This window comes from Lemur catta, chromosome 15 (genome assembly GCF_020740605.2).
Source record: "Lemur catta isolate mLemCat1 chromosome 15, mLemCat1.pri, whole genome shotgun sequence".
NCBI classification, from domain to species: Eukaryota; Metazoa; Chordata; class Mammalia; order Primates; family Lemuridae; genus Lemur; species Lemur catta.
Genome location: NC_059142.1, coordinates 23,514,383 through 23,536,168, shown reverse-complemented (window position 1 = coordinate 23,536,168; position 21,786 = coordinate 23,514,383). Strand labels below are relative to the sequence as shown.

At 46.0% G+C, this 21,786-nt stretch overlaps 1 protein-coding gene across 2 annotated transcripts in view; it reads left to right on the top strand.

The window, feature by feature from the left end:
* Positions 1 to 20,735, top strand: part of RFFL (ring finger and FYVE like domain containing E3 ubiquitin protein ligase) — a 67,352-nt gene extending 46,617 nt beyond the window's left edge. For both annotated transcript variants that reach the window (XM_045525486.1, XM_045525485.1), the window contains exons 2-7: positions 3,279 to 3,466; positions 8,577 to 8,984; positions 12,189 to 12,272; positions 13,198 to 13,408; positions 14,965 to 14,988; positions 18,133 to 20,735. In XM_045525486.1, the coding sequence (XP_045381442.1) occupies positions 3,287 to 3,466; positions 8,577 to 8,984; positions 12,189 to 12,272; positions 13,198 to 13,408; positions 14,965 to 14,988; positions 18,133 to 18,314 (1,089 nt within the window). In that variant the 5' untranslated portion in view covers positions 3,279 to 3,286 and the 3' untranslated portion in view covers positions 18,315 to 20,735. The remainder of the gene's footprint in view (positions 1 to 3,278; positions 3,467 to 8,576; positions 8,985 to 12,188; positions 12,273 to 13,197; positions 13,409 to 14,964; positions 14,989 to 18,132) is intronic.
* Positions 20,736 to 21,786: the final 1,051 nt, after the last annotated feature.

Below are 21,786 nucleotides of genomic sequence, written 5' to 3'. Positions count from 1 at the left end.
TCCATTGGGCGTTTTGTATTCCTCATTGTACTTGATAATTTCTTCTTGAAACTCAAACACTCTTCCAGTTCTCCCACCTCTGAGCTTTCTTCCTCCTCCTGTTCTGCTGGTTGGCTTTCTTCTGCTTGACCCGTGGATGTGGTTTTCCCAGGCCCTCTTCTGACCCCAACCATCTAATCAGTCTCCTGCCCCATGCTGGCTTTACATACTTTCAGCAGTCCAAGGATTCCCAGACCTTTATCTTCAGCCCAGATAAGTACCCATGTATACATCAGCATGTCCCACGGGTACAAAACTCAACTTATCATCTTAGCCCTCCTCCCACCCCTAGGCACAAGCTTTCTTCTGAGGGCTTTATTTCAGTAAATGATTCCACCATCTTTTTTTGTTTGTTTGTTTTTAAGAGATGGGGGTCTCGCTCTATCATCCATGCTGAGGTGCAGTGGCATGATTATAGCTCCCTGCAGCATTGAACTCCTGGGCTCAAGTGATCCTCCTGCCTCAGCCTCCCAAGTAGCTGGAACTACAGGTGCACGACACCGTGCTCAGCTAATGATTCTACTGTCTATCCTTTTGTGTAATTCAGAGACTCCAGGATTTGTCCTAGACTCTCTTTTCTCCTCCTCCTCTCACCTCATTCAGTTGATTGAAACATTATGCTGATTATATCAGAGATCTCTCTGTCGCTTTCTCTTATCTCCTCATCTGCACATCTTGTCTCTGCCACAGCTTCCTGCCTCCAACCCACCCCTTGCTGATCGGTCCCCACACTGCTTACTGCCTTAAGTGCCTACTATAACATGCAAATAAGATCATAAAACCTGACTGCGTAAACCCCCCTAATTGTGTCCCATTACATACAGGATAAAGTCCAGGTTCCTTATCCTGGAGTACAAGGTTTTCTGTGGCTCCTTGTTCATTGCTTATACCTTTGTCCATCCCCACCCCTATTCCACTGACCCAGCTAAGCATTTTGTAGTTTCTTGAATGCCATGGTGCATGCTGTTTTTTTCTTGAAAATTTCTTCTACTCGTGACTTTCATGGCAAATTCCACTTAATTCCACATCAAGATAGGATGTGTGGCATCTCATTGAGAAGTCTTCTTCGCTGGTCACCCTTTGGCCCCTATAGAGCTGATCATTTCCATCTTTGTAGCCTTCCCCCTGCCCCCCACCTACAGCTTTGTCTCCTTTGCAGGAAGCATGCCCAGAAAGCCAAATGCTAATTGCAGTGACATTTCTAGGTTTACTTTGTACCTTTGCCTTCCCAGAGAAATTGTAGTTACAGGCATTGCTAAAATGCTGATAACAACTAATATTTATTTAGTGCTTACAGCATACAGAATGCCCATATGAGAAAAACGAAGGACAGAAAGGGTATGCCTTGTGGGAGATAGGTAACATAGCCCGTAAGTGGCAGAGCAGGACTCAGGACCCAGGCCTCCTGATTCCAGATTCTGTCTTTTTATTATTACACACTGTCTCAGATGCATCTAAAGAATTACAAAATTCCCATTTCTGAGGGCTGTACTCTGTTGTCCCCATTCTCTTGCCAACAGAGAACTCCTTTACTGTATCACACATACACTGTGTGAAGCACTCTGCTTCATTATTCCACGTGAACTGTTAATTGCAAGTAAGGCAGATTAGGTCCTTCTCGGAACTTAGAGTCTTCAGACAAGTAATAGTGAGTCAGAAATGTTTTTGATGTGCTAGAAATTGAACAAATGTGTGGTTAGTTAAGATTTAAATATTGCATATGATTCATTCGTTCGATAGTCCTTGTCGAGCCATCTGTGTCACCGGGCGCTGTAAGACTGTCATGTTCTCTGTTCTCATGGGGGTCATAGGCAAGTGGGGGAGACAGGTGTTAATCAGAGGCCCCACAGAAGAGAGTGAGCTATATCACAGGTGCACTGGAGGCAGTGTTGGAAAGCTAAAAAGAACCTGGAGAAGTCAAGAGGCCTGAGGTTATAACTTGTATGGCGCAGGCAGTTACTTCCCCTTGCTGGGCCTCGTTCTTTTCCTTTCTAAAATGACCAGGGTGGGACCAGTTGGCCTCTTTGTTCCTTTAGCTTACCACATCTTTGAACTGTGAAAGCGCCTCTGTTAAAACAATGAGTCAGAAGACAGAGCAGACAATTCTCTTGTGTGAACTGGTTATCAAATAATAACACTAAATGTTTCATTTATTATCTCTGTAAGCAAAGAGTTCAGGCTCAAAATGTCCACATTGACTGCCTTAGTCTATTAAGAAAAACATATCACAGCAGTGCGTGGCATTTTAGCAGACCCTCTTATAATCTTTAGGTCATTCTGACATTTGAGGAATTAGATCCTCTTTGTTCTGTTGTCATAAAAATCGTCAACCCTCTTGTCTCCAGTACCTGTATTTGATATGTACAATGTGAATAATAATCTAAAACTCCTTAATAAACCTACAGAGGCGCTGATTTGTCAAGGGAGCAGATATTTGTTGAGCATCTGGTATGTGTACAACAGTGCTCGTGTATAGTACAGACATGAATAAGAAGTTGTCCCTGCCCTAGAGGAATTTATGGCTCAGTGGGAGAAAAGAAAGAGCAGACACATCTGCAAGAAACTGTAATAGATGCTGTGATTGACGTTTATGTAGGATTGGGGGTACAAAGGTAAGAGGAGTTAGTTCTGCTGGCTGTTGGGAGGGGAATCAAGGGGCAACACGGTATAGGGAGAAGGACGTTAGGTTTGGGGTCAGAAGACCTGGCTTTTTGGAATCTCAACTCTATATATTAGCTCTCTATGTATTAGCTATGTATTTGATTTCTTTAAGGCTGGGTTGCCTCTCATTTATATAAAAGAACTAATAATACATCTTCCCTGTGGAATTGTGTGTGTGTGTCTATGATAAAGTTTTGTCTGAGCTCTAAGGATAAGAATAAAGTGGGTATTAAGCCAATTGTAATTGCTAAGGTAAGAACATATTTTTATTTGAAGTTAGATCAGATTGAACCTGATCAGGGATCAGCAATCTTTCAAAGGCAGTGTGCCAGCTTGGTAGCCCGTCTTGTCCTGGGAGATCAGGTGTCTGTACTCTCCTCTTATTATATAAGCAAAAGCAACTATGGTGGTAGAGGTGGCAGCAAGAAATCTGCCTGGTCCCTGTAAACATGTCCTCCCCTCGAGTGTGTTGGCGGGTGTGGATTGAATATCACTGTTCATCTGTGCTCTCAGTGATGGAAAGGGCAGTGGAGGCGTGTCTTAACTCTGACCTTTTCTCCCTTCTTCCCTTGCACCAGATTTTATCATGTGGGCAACCTGCTGCAACTGGTTCTGCCTGGATGGACAGCCTGAGGAGGTCCCAACACCCCAGGGAGCCAGGACGCAGGCCTATTCCAACCCTGGGTACAGCTCCTTCCCTTCCCCAACAGGCTCAGAACCAAGCTGCAGGGCCTGTGGGGCCCATTTCGCAAACACGGCCAGGAAGGTGAGTGCTGACTTCTTAGCCTGCTCTGCCGCTGTAGTCTCTGGACCTCGAGCAAGCCTGCTGACCTGAATGCCTGCCACCTTGCTTCTCCCTGTGCTATGCTGGTGACCCAGACCCGACCCTTTCACAGAAATGTTCAAGAAAAACTAACCAAGCAAGAGCAAAGCTTCTCAGCATAGATTTGGAGCCAATAGACCTGAATTCAGTTATCGGCTTTGCTACTTACTAGCTTTATGACTTAACCTCTCTTGAGACTCAGTTTCCCCATTATGAAATGGGGGTGATAGTAGTACCCATCTCCCAGTGTTGTCAGAATAAAATAAGATAAGTAGGCTATGAAGGGTGCCCAGCACGATGCTTGGAACATGTAGGCACTTAACGTTATTCCTTTCATTAGCCGCCATCATAAAAGGGCTGACTGCAGATTAATTTGTTCTTTTTATCGAAAGCAATGTCAAGGATGCCTTAGATACTTCCAGACGCTAACAGACAGACTGGAGCTTATTTACTGTAGCAGATTTAATTTGAAATGCTTGGGAGCCATGCCTCCCAGATTAGCAAGCAGGAAATAAAATTATTGGCTGGATAATGGTGTATGAGTGTATGGGCGTGGGCTATCCCTGTGCGTGCCCAGTGGCAGTAAGTTCTCTGTGGTCAGGCGTCACTGGGGCAGAAGGTGAACCCTGACCTGTCCTCTTCTGCAGAATGAGAGGTTTGCAGCCCAGAATGGGTAATAGGATGTGATGTTAAAATGGTGATAGGCTGGTCCAAATGGTAGTGGGTTATCAGAATGTGTTAGTGTCACTACAGTTGGTATACAACTCCCCCACTGCTAGATTTGACTGGCTAAAATAAAATAAATTAAAAAAATGATGATAATGGGAAATTTAAGAGGAAATAATACTTTTTTTAAACCATCTGCTGTGTGCAAGGGACTGTTTTAAAGGAATTTTTCACTCAGTCCTCACAATAACCATGATACACGTTTTAGAATCTCCCAAATCCCATTTTACACATGAGAAACTAAGGCTTAGAGTTTAAAATTTAAAAAGAACACTGTGTAAAGTTCCTGACAAATAGCAGAAGGGACATTAAAGTACTCATTCTTTTCCTTCAACTTCAGTTAGCGCCTCAAGATCACATGGTTATTAAATGACAGAGCCGGGATTCAAACCCAGGTCCTTGACTGTAAAGTTCCTTCCCAGAAGACATTTGGTGTGGAGTTGAAGAGAGCAGATTATAGGTGTGGGTGCCTAGTAGCATGGCAATGATGAAAATAGGGAACTTTTTTTTTTATTTATTGGAAAATAAATTACTGAATATGTACTGTGTGTCAGGCGTTGCCTGGGCTAGGGAGGCAGAGATGAAGAAGGTCATTTCTGCTTAACCCATTAAGTCAGGCGGGGAGATGGAGCAGTGCACACCATGCAGTGCTACAGGAAGAAAGTGTCTGTAGCAAGAACAGCCTTCATCGGGGGAGGGGAGAAAAATTCCAATTTGGATAGTAAAAGATGGTTATTGGTACAATGTTTTCTTGCTACAAAAGTATAAATTAATTTTGTGCAATTCACAATGAATTTTGTATATATCAAGGATGTTTTCTCCTATGAGAATTTTTCATTTGTAATTTCATGCTTAAGTGGATCAGTGTTCTTATCTCAAGGGTTTGGCATTTAACAGCTAGCAGCTTTTTAAAATGTCTGTTCTAGAAGTGGTTGAATTGAAATGATTATATGGATCCTACTGTCTTTTACTTTATATATATTTTTTCCTATTATGGTCAGTATTTTCTGAATGCTCATTGAGTGCAAAGCACAGATAACATTAAGGTCTTTATAGAGAACAAAAGTAAGATGTGTCACTTGCATTCCCTAAGTTTCCAGTCTTGGAAAGAAAGAAATGGCAGGCTGTAATTTTGCCACAAGCGAAATATCCCATCTGTATTGGTAATACCTGCCTGTGGCTTAGCAGTGACCCTGATGATTTTGGAGGGAGTTTGGCACCTAGCCTCTTTAGTTGGACCAGTTAGAGGAGGAGGAGGGGGGAGGTTGTGCTTGGAGCCATAGCATGATATTCAGCTATCAGAGTGGAAAGGGAAGAGTGGGTCTTAAGTACTGGCAAGAGCCCAGAGATGAGGCACACCCGGGGAAAAGAAGTAAAAGGTCTCCTTTCCCTGAGCGTCCACCTTATGCGAAGGCTTAATGTGCGTGCTCTCATGTAATGTTTCCATAGTCCTTAGACTAGTAGGACTAAAAGGACAAAGTGAGCCTGACTGGGGCCAGGGAATATGGATGGGATGGGGATGGGGTGAGGGAAGGGCAGATTGGCAAAGGGGAACCAGCAGAGCACCCACGTGGCCTCCCTGTCCCTGGAGGGTGGCACCTGCCTGAGGTGCAGCCACCAGCTCTTTGATGCCGGACTTTGAGTGTCCGCTGGGCATTTCCATAGGCATGTTGCCTCCACTAATTCACCTTTCACGCAATCTTGTTTCTCATTTGGTTTGAACCATTTGTTAGAATTTATACATAAGCCTGTCCTTTGCTCATTCTGCCCACATTTGTTGATAGTCCCTTCTTCCTTTCCCTTTGTTCTCTCCTGCCTGCAAACTGGGATTTTAGCCTTGAGCACTACTTTCCTGTAGGGTATGTTTCAGATGCCAGCTTACTTCAGAGTCCCTGGTGAACAGGGGGCTGCGCAGAAGCTGAGTTTCTGTCTTTGCATTCTGATCTTGCATCCAACAAGCCACACACATTTGAAGAAAGAATAGACAGTTGTTTGGATCTGGCTGATTGAGCAACACAGGCTTTAGTCAAACTGCACTGACTTAGGTAATGCTCCGTGTCAGGTTCACAGCTTTATGACATTGAAGCCTCTTTGTTTCCCTCTCAGTCATGCTAAACACACTTCGTTTCCCAGTAGGAAAGCTTTAGATAGGAATGAACCCCCAATATGCCAAAACATCCATTTTTCATTGGCGTGGCTACTGGTCCCAGAACTGTTGTAATGCTAGTGCGGCCGTGTGTCCTTTTAAGCCAGTCTCTGAACAGTTTATTGTCTGGCTGTAACTGTGTGGAGAATAAGGGAGCTTGACATGTGTCCCTTCGCAATGCCTTCTAAGTCTTAATAGTCAAAACTGGATGGCAAACATTATTTCCTTTTCCCTTTGCTATATGAATGATACTTAGATAAAAACTAAATGTAACTATCTTAACTATGCAGACTTTTACTTTAGCCCCACACAAGAGCGTCTGTGATCTCAACTATGAGAATCCTGTCTCCTGAGCATTCTTTTTTGGCTTGAACAGATTTCTATCTTTAGAAAAGAGGGAGCAGAGATATTTAGGTTAATACTTGAGTCACCACAGGATGAAAAATTTTTAACTTCTTAAAAGGATTAGTGAGGGTGCCCTCAAGGACGATCCCAGTGTACTTGGGAATTACCTCTCCTGGGGGGTGTGACCTCTGTTCTTGGCCGGAACAGAGCTCAGCCAGATGTCGCTGTGCTCGCTCAGCCTGTGGGGTGAGCGGCCGAGGGTTTGCTTCTTGAGGGTTGGGCAAGCGGTGGCGTGTTGTCAGTGACTGTGGGAGCAGCTGCTGCCAGGCAGTACCAGCCTGCCCGTCAGGCGCTCTGGTCGCCTAACTGAGACGCTCTGTACTTTCACGAATGAGAGCACCCTAATGTCCAGAGGGCTTCCCATAGCTGTCCAAATATTTGTCTTGGATGTGGTCTGCACCACTGAATTCCCGGCACTCTGAGTGGGCCTTCTTGGAGCGGGGGTGCCTGGCACCAGGCTCTGTGCATGGAGCACTGGGTGGGAGTTTGGAGAGGGAAAGGCAGGCTCTTGACTCAGTGCTGCTCTGTGCTTGGATGGGCCTGGGACTGAGCTAGGCAGCACAGCCTGGTGGAAAGAGCATGATTGTGAACATTAGCCTCAGCAGACCGGGAGGGGCTGCCCTGGTTCTGCTCTTTACTGACTTTGAATATGATACTCGGTCTCTCTGAGTCTTGGTTGCTTTGTCTGTGAAGCAGGGAAGAACACCAATACCTGCTTTGCAGGTTTGCTTTGAGAATTAAATTATAAGCTAGGTGTAGTTCTAGCACCTAAAAACACCTCGGTAAGTTTGATTAATACTAATACTAATAGTAACAATTACCATTGTAACCCTTCATGCATTTGCTTTCTTACTTCAGCAATAAAGTGGAAAGAATTATAGTTTAAGACCTGAATCCTGGCTCTCATCATTCGCTAATGTTTCCTAGCAATAACAATTAAAACAGCTAACAGTTACTGAGGCCTCCTTTTGTGCCAGATATGCTAAGTGCATTATCTCTTATTCTTCACGACATCCTCATGAGGTAGATACTATTATCATCCCCATTTTACAGATGTGGAAACTGAATGCCCAGAAAGGCTAAGTTACACACCCGCGGTGACACTGCAAGAAATGAGGGAGGGAGAGAGACTTACTAAAAAATGCAGAGCCTTTTGATTCTAAGGCTGGTAGTCTTGATTAATATCCTCAGGTTCTCTGTCAGTAAATAAAGCAAGCCTCAGTGAAATAATGTGACGTGTCCTGTACTTGCATGCACACAAATACATACTGGAGGTCTGCCACATCTGAGTGCCTTTTTTTGTTTGTTTTGTTTTGTTTTGGTGCAGACAGGGTCTCACTTATGATAAGCCTGGGTTAGAGTGCAGTGGCCTCATCATAGCTCACTGCAACCTCAAACTCCTGGGCTCAAGTGATCCTCCTGCCTCAGCCTCCCAAGTAGCTGGGACTACAGGGATGTGCTTTCATGCCCAGCTGATTTTTCTATTTTTCATAGAGATGGGGTTTTGTTCTTGCTCCAGCTGGCCTCAAGCAGTCCTCCCACCTCGGCCTCCCAAAGTGCTAGGATTACAGGCATTAGCCACTACACCCCTTGCCCTGAGTGGCCTTTAATCTAAAATTTGCAAAGTAGCTCACACCCTTAGATACTGGAGATATAGTACAAGTAAGATTAACTGGAGGAGATCCTGGTAGGCTTGGCAGCCGTGAAGCTCCCGTCCCACTCTCTGTCCTACTCTGTCAATCTGACATGGCTTCCTCTGCCTCTTGCTCTAAGTAGCAGACCTGCTTGGACTGTAAGAAAAATTTCTGCATGACCTGTTCGAGCCAAGTGGGGAATGGGCCCCGCCTCTGCCTTCTCTGCCAACGGTTCCGAGCCACAGCCTTTCAGCGGGAGGAGCTCATGAAGATGAAGGTGAAGGACCTGAGGGACTATCTCAGCCTCCATGACATCTCTACCGAAATGTGCCGGGAGAAAGAAGAGCTGGTGTTCTTGGTGCTTGGCCAGCAGCCTGTAATCTCCCAAGAGGGCAGGACTCGTGCCCCGACCTTGTCCCCGGACTTCCCTGAGCAGCAGGCCTTCCTGAGCCAGCCTCACACCAGCACGGTACCTCCTACCTCACCCAGCCCCTCTTCATCTGCACAAGCCACCTCTGTCCCCTCAGCGCCGGCTCAGGAGCATCAGCAGGTATGGGCCTGTTTGTAGTGTCTGCCAGTCCGTGCCAGTCTGTGGGCTCACTTTCCTCTCCTACCTGCATTGTGGGAATGAGATGTGACTTGAAGTGTCTTGGTCATGTGACAAGTGATACATGCCTAGTGATACATGAAGTGATGTTTTCTAGACATCGGACTCATGTTTTGCTTTTATTCATGGTACCAGGTTTGTGTGTGTGTGTGTGTTTTGTTTGTTTTTTATACATTACATACATAGCCCAGTAAGGCATTTTTAAAAGGTTCTTTGTTCCAGAAATATTTTGAGAAAACTTGCTCTTGGTTTTTTTGTTTGTTGTTTTTTAAACTCGCTGTTGTCACTGTTAATTCTCCGAATTTAGTTCTGTTCCAGTTTGTCCTCTCACTTCCCTTTGCTTTTGGCTCCTTAGCTGGATTGGGAACTCGGTTCCTGAGTAACCATCACAAGGCATGCAGGACAACAGAGGGAGGGAAGGGAAAGGACGTAAATGCTGTGACAAGGACATGGCTGCTCTCAGCCCTTTGGGAGGGGGCCTGGTTGGCGTCCTACTGTACTGTTCGCTGCTTCATCATTATCCTGGGGGGCCTGAAAATGGTAAGCTAAGAGCAGCACACTGATCACGAAGCAGGCATGGAGAGTACAGAAATGAGTAATCCCTGTCTCTGTCCTCGGAAAGCCCTTGGAAGAGGGAAGGTGGACATGTAGACCACCTAACTGCTGGATTAGAGTGAGGCCAGTGGACATAACCATTGTAAGGAGTGGCAGCATCTCACGGGTCCACAAAAGTGCCTTAGTGACCCGTTATTTATAGGGCTTGGGCAAAGTGGAGGGATTAGGAACTAGAAGCTGTGGTTTCCACATGCACTTTTGTTACTGACTCCTTGGTCACTGTGGGCAAACTTTGAGCCTATAGCAATGAAATGGGCTAAGTAATCCCAGACCACTTTTGATCTTGCCCAGGGTGTTGGGAGGCTTAGATGACACGATGTCATGTCCAAAGAGCTTTGAGCTCCTCAGCGTTGGTGTAGTGCTAGTGCTGTCAGTTCCCACACATGCTGTGGGTGGCTGCTGCCTCTTGTTTACGATCACCTCCTTTGCCGGGACTGGGCCCCCTGATTCAGCTCTTGACAGGCACTGAGGCGTAAAGGCCAATGTGATAGCAGAGTTGAACTGCAGTAAAATCATTTAACTCCCTTGTTGGCTTGAGCATGTTTTTCCCCCTACCTGGACTTTATTTCCCAGGCTCTGGCTCTCAGTCCGCTGGACAGGTTTTACCTCCTGCTATACATTCCTCTCTTTGGTTAGTTTTTGGAGCACTCTTCTCTATTTATGGGGAGTCAGGAGAGGAACTTGAGGAATTATTTTTTCCTGAAGAACCTTCAGGTGAGTTTTTCAGTGAAAATTATAAGCTTCCTGTCATTAACCAGAAGTTTCCAGATTGTACCTACAGGTGATCCTACATACCAGATCTTACTGGGTACTTTAACTCTGAGATTTTCAGAAGGCCTTAGTGTCTGCTCACATCCCCAGTTCTGGTGAGATCTGCACTTTGCAAGCAGGAGAAACAGGCATGGGGAAGTTAAGGAGCTTATGCAAGGCTATCTAACAAGTCCACAAGTGAGCTGCGCCTCCAATATAAATCTCCTCATAATACTTGCTCCACCAGGGTCCTTTCTTTTACCTTTAATCCTCTAGTAATAGTTGCTAGGGAAGGATGTGTATACAGTAAGCCCAGCTGTGGACAGGTACTAGTTGTAGATTTTGATGTAGCCAGTGGGCAAACTGGAAAGACAAGAGCACGCTTTGCATCATGAGGTCCAGTTGTCTCTTTCTAGGAAAACAGGACATACAAAAGCTGTCTACTTAGGAATAGGTTAGGCTCTGAAAGACTCCGGGTAACTCCAAGGTGACATTCTCCAAGAGGCCAGTGGGTACCACATCTGCATAAAGCTAAGAGAGAGCTAAAGGTGTTGATGAAGACACTGTTTCAGATGCAACCCCATACGGTGTGTGACGTGTGTACTGTGTATGTGATCTTGTCATCACCTGGCATTTTGTTGTTACTGCTACTTTTCATTTCCACTGTAGTTGTTGCCTCTTCTTGACTAGCTCCATATTATGTATCCTGGGACACAGGTAATCTGGGATGAATGGCTTGGGTCAGCAGGTGACTTTGGCTTCCCAGGTTGTCCCTTTACTGGTGCTCCTGGGGTCTAATGGAAAAGGCCTGTGAACTCAGCCACCTCCTTGATCTGAGCAAGGCTGTCTGGCAGGTACACAGGTGCTCTGCACTAAGAGTCTGCATACCAGGGCTTTCACGTGGATAGAGCAGTGGGTGAATAGGATCTAGTGGCTTAAATGGCTAAGTGGCTTAAATGGTGACAGAATTAGGAGGCTTACAGTTCTGACTACTCTTTGGCAAAACCTAATAAAGGAATACTCAGGAGGAACCTTTTGAGAAGCTAGAATTCTAAGCAGAATGAAACTCGGACATTTGTCTTAAATAGTCTCAGCCTAAATGATTTGTAGATACATTAAAATAATGTTTGGCCAGATTTCCAGACAGCTCTTAGTAATAGAGTGCCCTCCAGGTGTGAGCACATTTCTAGCGTGTGAGAGCAGTTACTAGGTAGGAGAGAGAGACTAGGGTGGGGCGGGTCTGGAAACTTGTCCCATCCATGTCAGATGAGGAAGCCAGGGAGATTTAGTGTGAAGGAGGGGAAGACATGATATGAAAAGTTTGGAAAGAAACAGTGGACATTGGTCTGAGGGGCAGAACTAGGGACAGTGGGTAGAAATCATAGGGAGGGCAATTTTAGATCAGTGTCAAGAAAAAACTCGATGGCAGAGAACAGCAGTGCAATGGACATAGTAATCTCCCTTTCACCTGGGCTACTCCAGCTGGGATTAAATTGACGGTGCGTGGTGGCTGATGCCATCCTGGTGGTGGGCAGAATTAATGCACTCTTGTTCTAGAAGGAAGCTTTATGTCTACTGAAATCTATTTGTGTGGTTTCTCTGCCCGATAAAGTTAGTATGAGAGAGAGAGAGCAAGCTTTTGCAATGCTGTTGTGAGAGGCTCCAGATTTCTGGGGGAGATAGGAATACATTCTGGACATTGTATGAGCTAGAAAGAGGCCTGTGCTATGCATATCTCTGGGACATCTCTGTGGATGTGATGTCACCTTTCTCTTCCCACAGGCCAATGGCCATGTGTCTCAGGACTACGAAGAGCCCGGCTACCTGGAGAGCACAGCCAGAGCAGCTGCTGAGGACGAGACCCAGGTGGGGCCTCTGCTCGGGTCTGTGCCTGCACGATCACTGGTGTTCTTAGGAACCTCTCAGCAGACTGAAGTGGAGAGAGACGAGTCAGTCTGTGATAACAGTCCTTCTGAAATTCTGCTTTCAGGGTGCAGAGCAGTATTAGCATTCCACATTAACCTTTGCATCTTTCGGTGTGTTAATAAGGAGTTGTGGGGTCACAGTGGAGACTGGGAGCCTCGTGGCCCATTATATTTCCAGTCTCTTGATTTTCTAAGAGCTGCCAGAAGGCAGGCTTCAGGTGCTGCTGTGAAAATCTCGTTCTTTTCTCCTGCTTCTAACACACAGTGGCCACTGTCCAGGGAAGGGGATCAGATAATGGGCAGTGCAGGCCTCTGCCAGGCAGGGCCGGTCCCAAGCACAGCCCTCAGGTCATGGAGCCGTAGTTGATTGCCAGAAATCTGCCGCCTCTGTAGGCCAGCAGCACTCTCCAGGGGAGAGAGAAAGGCCAGCACCGTGCTTGCTGGCTTCATGTGCTGCCATATTTACTCTTCCCAGGAACCCTGTAGGGGTAGGACTGCTGCCTCTCCTTTATGGAGGGGCGGACAGGCGCAGAGAGGTAAGCAGCTTTCTGGATGTTTTTCAGCATTAAGCAGTAGAGGAGTCAGGGTTCAAAATTAGGGCCATCTAACTTGAACCAGCGCTCCTACTACGTCACACTCATTGGTTGGTTTGTGGCTGTCTGGGCCAGAGCACAGAACTGGGGGTCAGGAAGAGACTGGAGTCTATTTCTCAGTGCAGAGCACCATGCTAGGTACTTTTCCTGTCTCCGTTCCTACTTTTCTTGAGGTCAGTCACCAAAAGTATAGTGTGATGAGTGTTCTGGGGTCCTTGGAGAGCTGGGGGGAGGAAAGAGCTGAGCCCACTCATCTCATCTTTGCCGTTGCAGTCCGTTGACTCAGAGGACAGCTTCGTCCCAGGTCGGAGGGCCTCTCTGTCTGACCTGACTGACCTGGAGGACATTGAAGGCCTGACAGTGCGGCAGCTGAAGGAGATCCTGGCTCGCAACTTCGTCAACTACAAGGGCTGCTGTGAGAAGTGGGAGCTGATGGAGAGGGTGACGCGGCTGTACAAGGATCAGAAAGGACTCCAGCACCTGGGTGAGGGGCTGTCTGGCTGGGAGCTGCACGGGGCTTGGAGTGTTTGCTGTCACTCAAAAGCATGACGGCATCGACCCGATTCAGTTTCCACGCTTTTAGCTGCAGAGGGAGTCACACATTTACACCATCTAATAATAGCTGTCGTTCGTGGCTGGGTGTCAAGACTGGGTCGGCACCGCCTGTGTTTGTTTACTCCTCATCACCATTCTATCGTGGAGCTCAGACGTGAACTGAGGATTTTCCGGCCCAAGTCCATGACCTTTCCCACCAAATGCCATCCCCTTTGTACTCACTGCTACCTCCAACAATATTTGTTCTAAACAGTTGGGAGATTAGGAAGTGAATGTTTGTACACACAGTAGAAGTATATATCTGTTTTGCCTGCACCTGGGCTTTTCCTTTTATTCATTTCCCAAAGCATTTTACATGGTATCATTTTCAGGAGATACCCAGAAAAATATCTGGGTCTGTGGTTAAATAAATTTGGGAAAAAATATTTTATCCCATGTCCCTCTTCCTGATTCAGGGCAGATTTTTTTTTTTTTTTTTTTTTTTTTTTGAGGCAGAGTCTCACTCTGTTGCCCTGGCTAGAATGCCGTGGCATCAACCTAGCTCACAGCAACCTCAAACTCCTGGACTTAAGCAATCCTTCTGTTTCAGCCTCCCAAGTAGCTGGGACTACAGGCATGCGTCACCATGCCCAGCTAATTTTTTCTATATATATTTTTAGCTGTCCAAATAATTTCTTTCTATTTTTAGTAGAGACTGCGTCTCGCTCTTGCTCAGGCTGGCCTCGAACTCCTGACCTCGAACAATCCACCCGCCTCGGCCTCCCAGAGTGCTGGGATTACAGGCGTGAGCCACTGCGCCCAGCCCAGGGCAGATATTTTTATATTAAAAGCAGAGAAGTCCTGCAGAAATGTGTTTGGCTGTTTCGAATTTGGCATTTCCTGAAACTATTTCACCACAGAACCCTCACCTTCTCCCCATCCCCAGCTGATTAAGTTCCTGCAGAACAACATACTCACTCCGGGCACGGCCCCAGCGGTGGGGGAAGTCAGACTGCAGGCTCTCCTCTACCAGTAGCTCGAACTTGTCAGAGTTAGAGGACATCTGAGTAGCACCTGATCACAGACCGAAACCTGCTGACGTGGAGTCTCAGTCTTCCCTTTGGAATTGCCTCAAAAGTCTCCCTAGAGTTGTGAGGAGCTGGGAATAGAACAGATGACTCCACATGGGAACTCCATCCAGACTTTAATGCTGGCTTCAGAAACAATAGAGAAGGATATTGTGCATACGCGGCATCCTACTGCTCAGCAGTTTGTTCCTGCAAACTGGTGGAATACCTTTTCTTAAAGGTAGATCAGACGCACCAGCAGGAACTGTGTTAGTTCTCAGCACAGAGGGTGAATGAAGAGGGCAAGTATCTGTCCAGGCTCTTGGCGAGCCTGGTTCCAGCAGGGAGTGGTCAGGAATGACAGCAGGGGGGTAGGAGACATTCCTCGAGCCATCATGCCATCATCACCTATTCAGACATCTTTCTCTTTCCTTTCCAGTGTGTGGCGCTGAAGACCAAAATGGTATGTAGTTGTTCCTGTTCGGGAACGGGCTTAGGCTCTTGGCTCTTCTGTCTTTCCCCCCTTCAACCCTGATTCCTGCTGACAGTCTAAGAATTCTGAGCATATGGATTTCCAGAGAGTGTGTGGGGGAGATTCACGAGAACCAGGGCTTCTCAGCATCTTCAGAAATTCTCACTGTTCCTCCCTGTGAAGGAAGCAGAGTGGCAGCATACCCAGGGGCAGACTGATTTTTACGTCCAATGTCTGTAAAATATATAACACGGCGAGTGATGCCATGTGTGACACTCAGTTCATTTTTCATAGTCCTGCTGTATTCACTGGGTTCTGGCCCAGTGGGGGAGGGTCTCTGTGTGTACCTTCAGAAAAAGCACTCAGGATGTTTACCAGCTTCTGGTACCAACCAAAAAGAAATGGTGGTGACCCGAGAGAGCCTTGCTTGTACAGGGCTGGCAGTGGTCAGAGCGGCTCTGGAGACATCAGGAAAGGTTCATGTGTGGGGTTCTCTGGGCACAAACTGCACATCCCACCTACCAACCTGTGTGTTAAAGCCCACACTGGCCCCCCATGATGATAAGCTGAAATAAAAAAAATAATAAATAAAGCCCACACTGGGCCTCAGGTACCCTGAGAACACACTGTAGACTCCTGACTATCGGGGGAGCCTCCTGAAATCCGCTACACATTTACAAAAGCCTCAAGGCTATGTGGTTGTGAGCTCCCTCCCAAGAGAGAACATTCTCAGAGGAGTGTTGGAGTCTGCAGAGCATTCAAAAACTTTTCCAGAAGACTTCCAAATTTGTTATTCAGTAAAATGGCCTTTTGCTCAGAATGGGGTAGAGTTTTATGTCTGATGATTTCTCATTAGACATAAAGGAGAGCTGAGTTTTTCTCAATTCCCCAAAACCATCTGGAGTTCTAGACACACCCCCTCACCTGGTACCAAGGTCAGGCTGACCCACTTGGTGCCTTCCTTTCTTTTTCTGATTCCCTAGGAGAATGCTGACAACTGAGCTGATGTGTTTATTGTTAGTCCTGAGAGAAACAATAAGTAATTGAACATTTATAAATTCCTCCTGCTCACCTTACATATTTGTATTAGTTCGGTCTCTTCCAAACTTTCCCTGTTAGGACCAGCAGCACCTCAGAGGAGGTAAAGAGGTTTCACTTCCTTCACATCCAGCCCACCACTTAAGGGAAGTATTTAACTTTTTGAATAATCCAGAAAAGAGAAAAAGTATAGAAGCAACAGGGTAAGGAAGAATTCTCCTGTGGAATGGCCAAGCCCCAGGTGGTGGAGGTGACTGGTGTAAGGCCAGTTTTCTGTTTATGGCCATCTAGTTTAGGCTACAGTTTAAGACATGCTGGAGATGGCTGGGTGTGTGTGTGTTTAAAGAGACAGGGTCCCACTCTGTCACCCAGGCTGGAGTACAGTGGTGCTAATTTTTAAATTTTTTTGTAGAGACAGGGTTTTACTATGTTGCCCAGGCTGGCCTGGAACTCCTAGCCTCAAGTGATTCTCCCACCTCAGCCTCCCAAAGTGCTGGGATTATAGTTGAGAGCCAGCTGGGCTTTTTTTTTTTTTTTTTTTAAAGACAGGGTCTCTGTCATCTGGGATAGAGTGTAGTGGCCTCATCATAGCTCACAGCAACCTCGAACTCCTGGGCTCAAGCAATCATCCTGCCTCAGCCTTCCGAGTAGCTGGAACTATAGGCATGTGCTGCCATGCCTGGCTAATTTTTCTGTTTTTTTTTTTTTTTTTTTTTTTTGGTATAGACAGGGTCTTGCTCTTGCTCAGGCTAATCTTCAACTCCTTGCCTCAAGCAATCCTCCCACCTCAGTCCCCCAGAACCCTAAGATTACGGGTGTGAGCCACTGTACCCGGTCTCAGCTGGGCTTTTGAACGTGAAGATTTTTCTGTTTGTGTAGCTAACCTAGGATACTGGTCATGCTTATTGTATTTTACCACTGGCACAAACCTGTTAGTATTTATTGAGGACTCTGTGCACCGGGCAGTTAATGTCATCTTGATAGTCTCTATCCTCAGGGCACTTAACGGGGAAGGCCACACCATGTGCAGGAGCTGTGGGGCCAGCCTGCCTGGATTTGAGTCCTGGCTCCTCTACTTGGCAGCTGTGTGCCCTTGGGCAAGCCACTTAACTCTTTGGCCCCAGTGGCCCCAGCTATAAAATGGAGAGTAACAAGAGTAACTATAACTACTTCATAGTTTTTGCGAGGATTCAGTGAGTTAATACATGCAAAGCTTTCAGGCCCCTGCCTGGCACATGGTGAGCATTCAGTAAATGGGAGTTATTTTCATTTCCCTTGGGAGATGGTCATTCATCAGACACTTGGAGAATACCTGCCATGTGACTGGCATTTGGGGGCTTTAAAGATGAATATCTGACCCTAGAGCATATAGTAAATGCTAAGTATATAATTGTAGAAATGGAATGAATTATGTTGAATTAGGAGCTCATAGTCTACTGAGTGAGATAAGTAGGCAAACTCAAAGTTGTAATCCAACGCGATAAGCAGTCATGGGGGTTTAAGTGAAGTTCTTTGGGGGCAGCACAGAAGAGGGAGCAATAATCTCTGCTAAGCTCCTACACCAGAAGTTTCCTCAGAACCAGCCCCAGGGGTAGTTTGTGGGATAGCACAGGGGACCCCATGATCCATGATTTTATTAAATTCAGGATGTGTTTATAGATAAGCCTTGTGATCCTTAATGAACTATTCATCACAGTTCCGTTTATATCCACACTTTTCTGCACCAGTTTTGTCTTTTCAGTATGTTCTGCCTCAGGGGATGATGAGTCCCTAAGTGCCACTCACTATATTACAGCCTCAGTTGTCTGAAAATTATTTAAGCTGAGGACTTTGCCTTAGTTCTCATGTATTTCGGATGTATTTGATCCATACTGTACTCTTCAAATCTAGCCTTTAGGGGGAGGAGGTATGGGTTAAGCAACTGGAGTTGGTTACCGAGCACACGTTTTCTTGGAGGAGCTCTGTTTGAGCAAAGCACGTGCACCTAGGGCTTTGTTCGTGTGCCTGTTCTCCCCCACTCCATGCCCCCACACCCCACAAACTTAGATAATCTCCTCACTTTCCCCTCTGCCCCTTTTTTCTGCCATGTTTGTACAGGGGGAGCAGTGCCGTCCAGCCTGGAGGAGAACCTGTGTAAGATCTGCATGGACTCGCCCATTGACTGTGTCCTGCTGGAGTGCGGCCACATGGTGACCTGTACCAAGTGTGGCAAACGCATGAATGAGTGTCCCATCTGCCGGCAGTATGTGATCCGAGCTGTGCACGTCTTCCGGTCCTGAGGGCTTGCATCTGCTTCTTCAGTGCCTTACAGGGACATAGCCTGGGATGCCTGGGCTCAGGGTTGGCCAGCTTGCAGAGGGGGCAAGTTAAAAGAAGAAATTTTGCAGTGTTCCCAAGATCAGGGCAAGCAAAGACACCATGTTACCCCTGGGCGTGCCTGTCTTGCCATGGGGGTACACCTTTTGACTGGCCGAGCCCCTGAGGCCAGTGGGGACTGCTACAAATCACACGGGTGAGTCCTTATTTCAGTGATCTTGGGGTGATGATGGTACATGATGAAAAGACTTGCCAGAACTTCGACCATGTCTTCCTCCCTTCCTCTGAGAACCTAGGCAGTTTCACCCTTCCTCCTGGACCCCACCCATCCCCTGGAGATGTTTGCCTGTGTCTTTCATCAATCAAAAGTCCTGTCAGAAATGGTTGTCTTCCTCTCCAGCACATTGGGATTTAAATTTCTGGTCTCTGGCTTTCTGTGCTTTAACCTACCTTTGCTAAAGTCTCTTGCTACATTGCCTAAAATCCCTTTGTTTCTTTGGACCAAAACTGTTAGTTTACCAGACCAATTGTGGTCTTTAGGATAGAATTTGGACCAGTAAATTTAACTCTGGTAAGAAATGATACACAAGTGTTATCAAAAAACTTCAGTTGTTAAGAGTTGCTTCCTTAAGTGCTGGGATTGGAAGCTCTCAGTCTTTGTCCTGATCCTAAGAGCCAACAAACTGCTGGGAAATCCCAGTCTCTAGGCAGGGGATGGTGCATGGGTAATCTCTGCTGCTTCCTCTCTTGGGGCCTGACTTTGCACCATCTTTTAGTTTGTGAGGAAAGCGGAAGTGTTAGGTAAAGGCAGTGGCTTTCTGCTTAACTTTGGCTTGGCTTCTGAGCCTCTTTTTGCAATAGGCAGGAGTTTTAAACGACTTTCCCCTGAAAATGAAGTCCACCCCCCCTCCCATGAGGTTTTAAACTTGGTCTCACCCAAGACACGGAGACTTAGGCAAAGAACCTTGCTCTCCTCTCTAGCCAGATGAAGTTCCTGGAGACCAAACACCTGTAAGAACACCTAAGAGATATCAGAAGGTACTGAATGAGCCTGGATTCTGCCTGTGCACAGATAGCTGAAGTCTTAATTCCCCAGGTTGGTGGGGAATCCCTACTCGCATTTTCCTTCTTAGCCTACTGATTTTTGGGGGCAGGTCAGGGAAGCAGCATTCTCTAGGCCCCTTCGGAAGAAGGATGTTAATGAGTAGGTGATGTTTTTGAGCCCTCTTAGGGTCTTTAGACCACTGGAGGAACCAAAGGGCTTAAGTTTGCTGGAAAAGCTGAGGCAAGCACAGAACACACATGCTATCAGGAAAGCTGTGTGTCCTCCCGTTACCAACGGATGAACTATGCAAACCCTAAACACCTGAGGAGGGCCCCCCTTGCCGCAGCTGAGCTCCCTGAGACTAGAAGAACCAATCATGACTCTGGGTGGCAGTGGGAAACCTCTAAAGGGACCTATTAATTGGTGCAGATGTACTTACGCTTTTGCTTCATCATCAACCACTAAACCCCTTCGGGAGAATGAAATAATTTCAAAACGTAGTTGTCAGCTGAACACTGGGCCACTTACCTCAACATGATACCAAGGCCTGGATGATTTGATTCTGGGCCGAAGCTTTTGTAGGAATTGGGGAATATGAGATTTTCCCATGAAAATATCACCTTTCTGGCAGACAATAAATGCTGTAGTTTACAATGCCTACCAGTTTAAACAAAGGATCATTCATTCAGCTACTCTTGAATTCCACTGTGAAACAGGTCTATGTATATGCTACTCAGTTAAGATCTAGCAATAACTTCAGGGCAGAAGCTGGCTCTCTCCCTACTTCACACTTTTCTCTGCTGAAGCCCTACCTCCCCCTACCTCCCCATTTTCCTCCTAGACACAAGTTGAAAATAGTATACTGATGGTTGGTTAGTAATCTCAGTGAGAATTAGAACTGATGTCATTTACACATTTTGGAGAAAGAACTTGCCTTTAAATGTTTTGTCCTCTTATGGTGAGTTACCATTTAGGAAGAAAGGTGTCAACCCTGATTTTTTTTTTTTTTTTGGTATCACTTTTATTATTACAACAAATAAAAGTTGGAAGTCCCAACATCCCATTCCAGTTAATATCTAACCCAAGTATAAAACTTGATTTTTTTAAATCCTTGAATCCTCCCTCCTGCCCCTCACGAATCCTTGGTTTTAATTATCATGGAAACATGTAATTCTTCCAATTATTCCGTGGCTTTTGCTGTGATTGCTGAGATTTCAGTTGAGACTTAAGACTTGGACAGCTGACTGGCTCATAATACATTGGAATAGTTGGATCCAAACTAATAAGCTGTAAAGAAATTAGTGCTCAAATATATATTGTATAAATTTGTTGAAATCTCTTGGATGTGAATGTGTTACTTCAAGTGGCTTATATTAAGATTTTTTTCAAACTTGGGGGTTAAAGCAAACCCAAATGTGTATTTTTTTGTGTTAACAGAGCTCTGCTTTATAATTTTATAATAAAGTTTCAATACAGATGCCTGTTGGATCTGGTGTGAAGATACCAGAAGTCTTACAGTTAAGACTGACAAGAGGACTGATAAACCATAGGCTAATCCCAGGCCTTGTGCCCATAGGTATGTTCTCGAGAAATCACATTATTCTTGGAGATGCTTGGGCCGTGTGGTCTTGGTCAAAATATCCCTGTTCAGTGTTGTTGTGACTTGCCCCAGATCTCATAAGTAATGTGTAAGTGGCCATGGAATAGCCTAGAAGGGAATGGGAGCTGGATAGGAAAAGGACAAATCCCAAGACCAAATGGGAAGCAGCACCAAGTAAGTTCAGACATTTACACTGTCCAGTAGAGATGGGCCTTAAAGATCTGGGTGGAAAGGAACTGAGGACAGCTAGTATGCCCAGTTAAGTCTCCCAGGTTATTCCGGGAGCTACATGGTAGCTTTTGGATACAGCTATGGCTCAGAAAAGGTTGGCCCAGTCTCATGGGCAGACTGCTGTGTGTGCACAGGTTTGTGCACAGCTCTGACCAGGTACCCAAGGGGAAGACTCCTGAGACTTGAGAATGCAGCCCTTAGGAGAACAAGGTATGTGCATATCCACGCTGTGACTGAGGAAAGAGGAAGGAATCTTGGCAAAAGAGTGTAAAGGCTCAAGGCTGAACCACAGTACTTTGTCCTCTTTGCTGTAGGTGGCTGAGCTCTTCAGCACCCGGGGATGGCCTCTGCCTATTGCCAACCAGCAGCACACGCTGACGGTTTAAGAGGGCAGGCCTCCAGCATTCTGCTGCTTACATTGTGTGGAAGTACATGAAAGAAATAACATGAAAAACAAAATTGTACATAGTCAAATCTTAGCAGCAAAGAAGAACATGCATTAGGAAATATACAAAAAAGCCCTGACAGTGAAATGGAGATAAAACACTCAGGTCGAGAA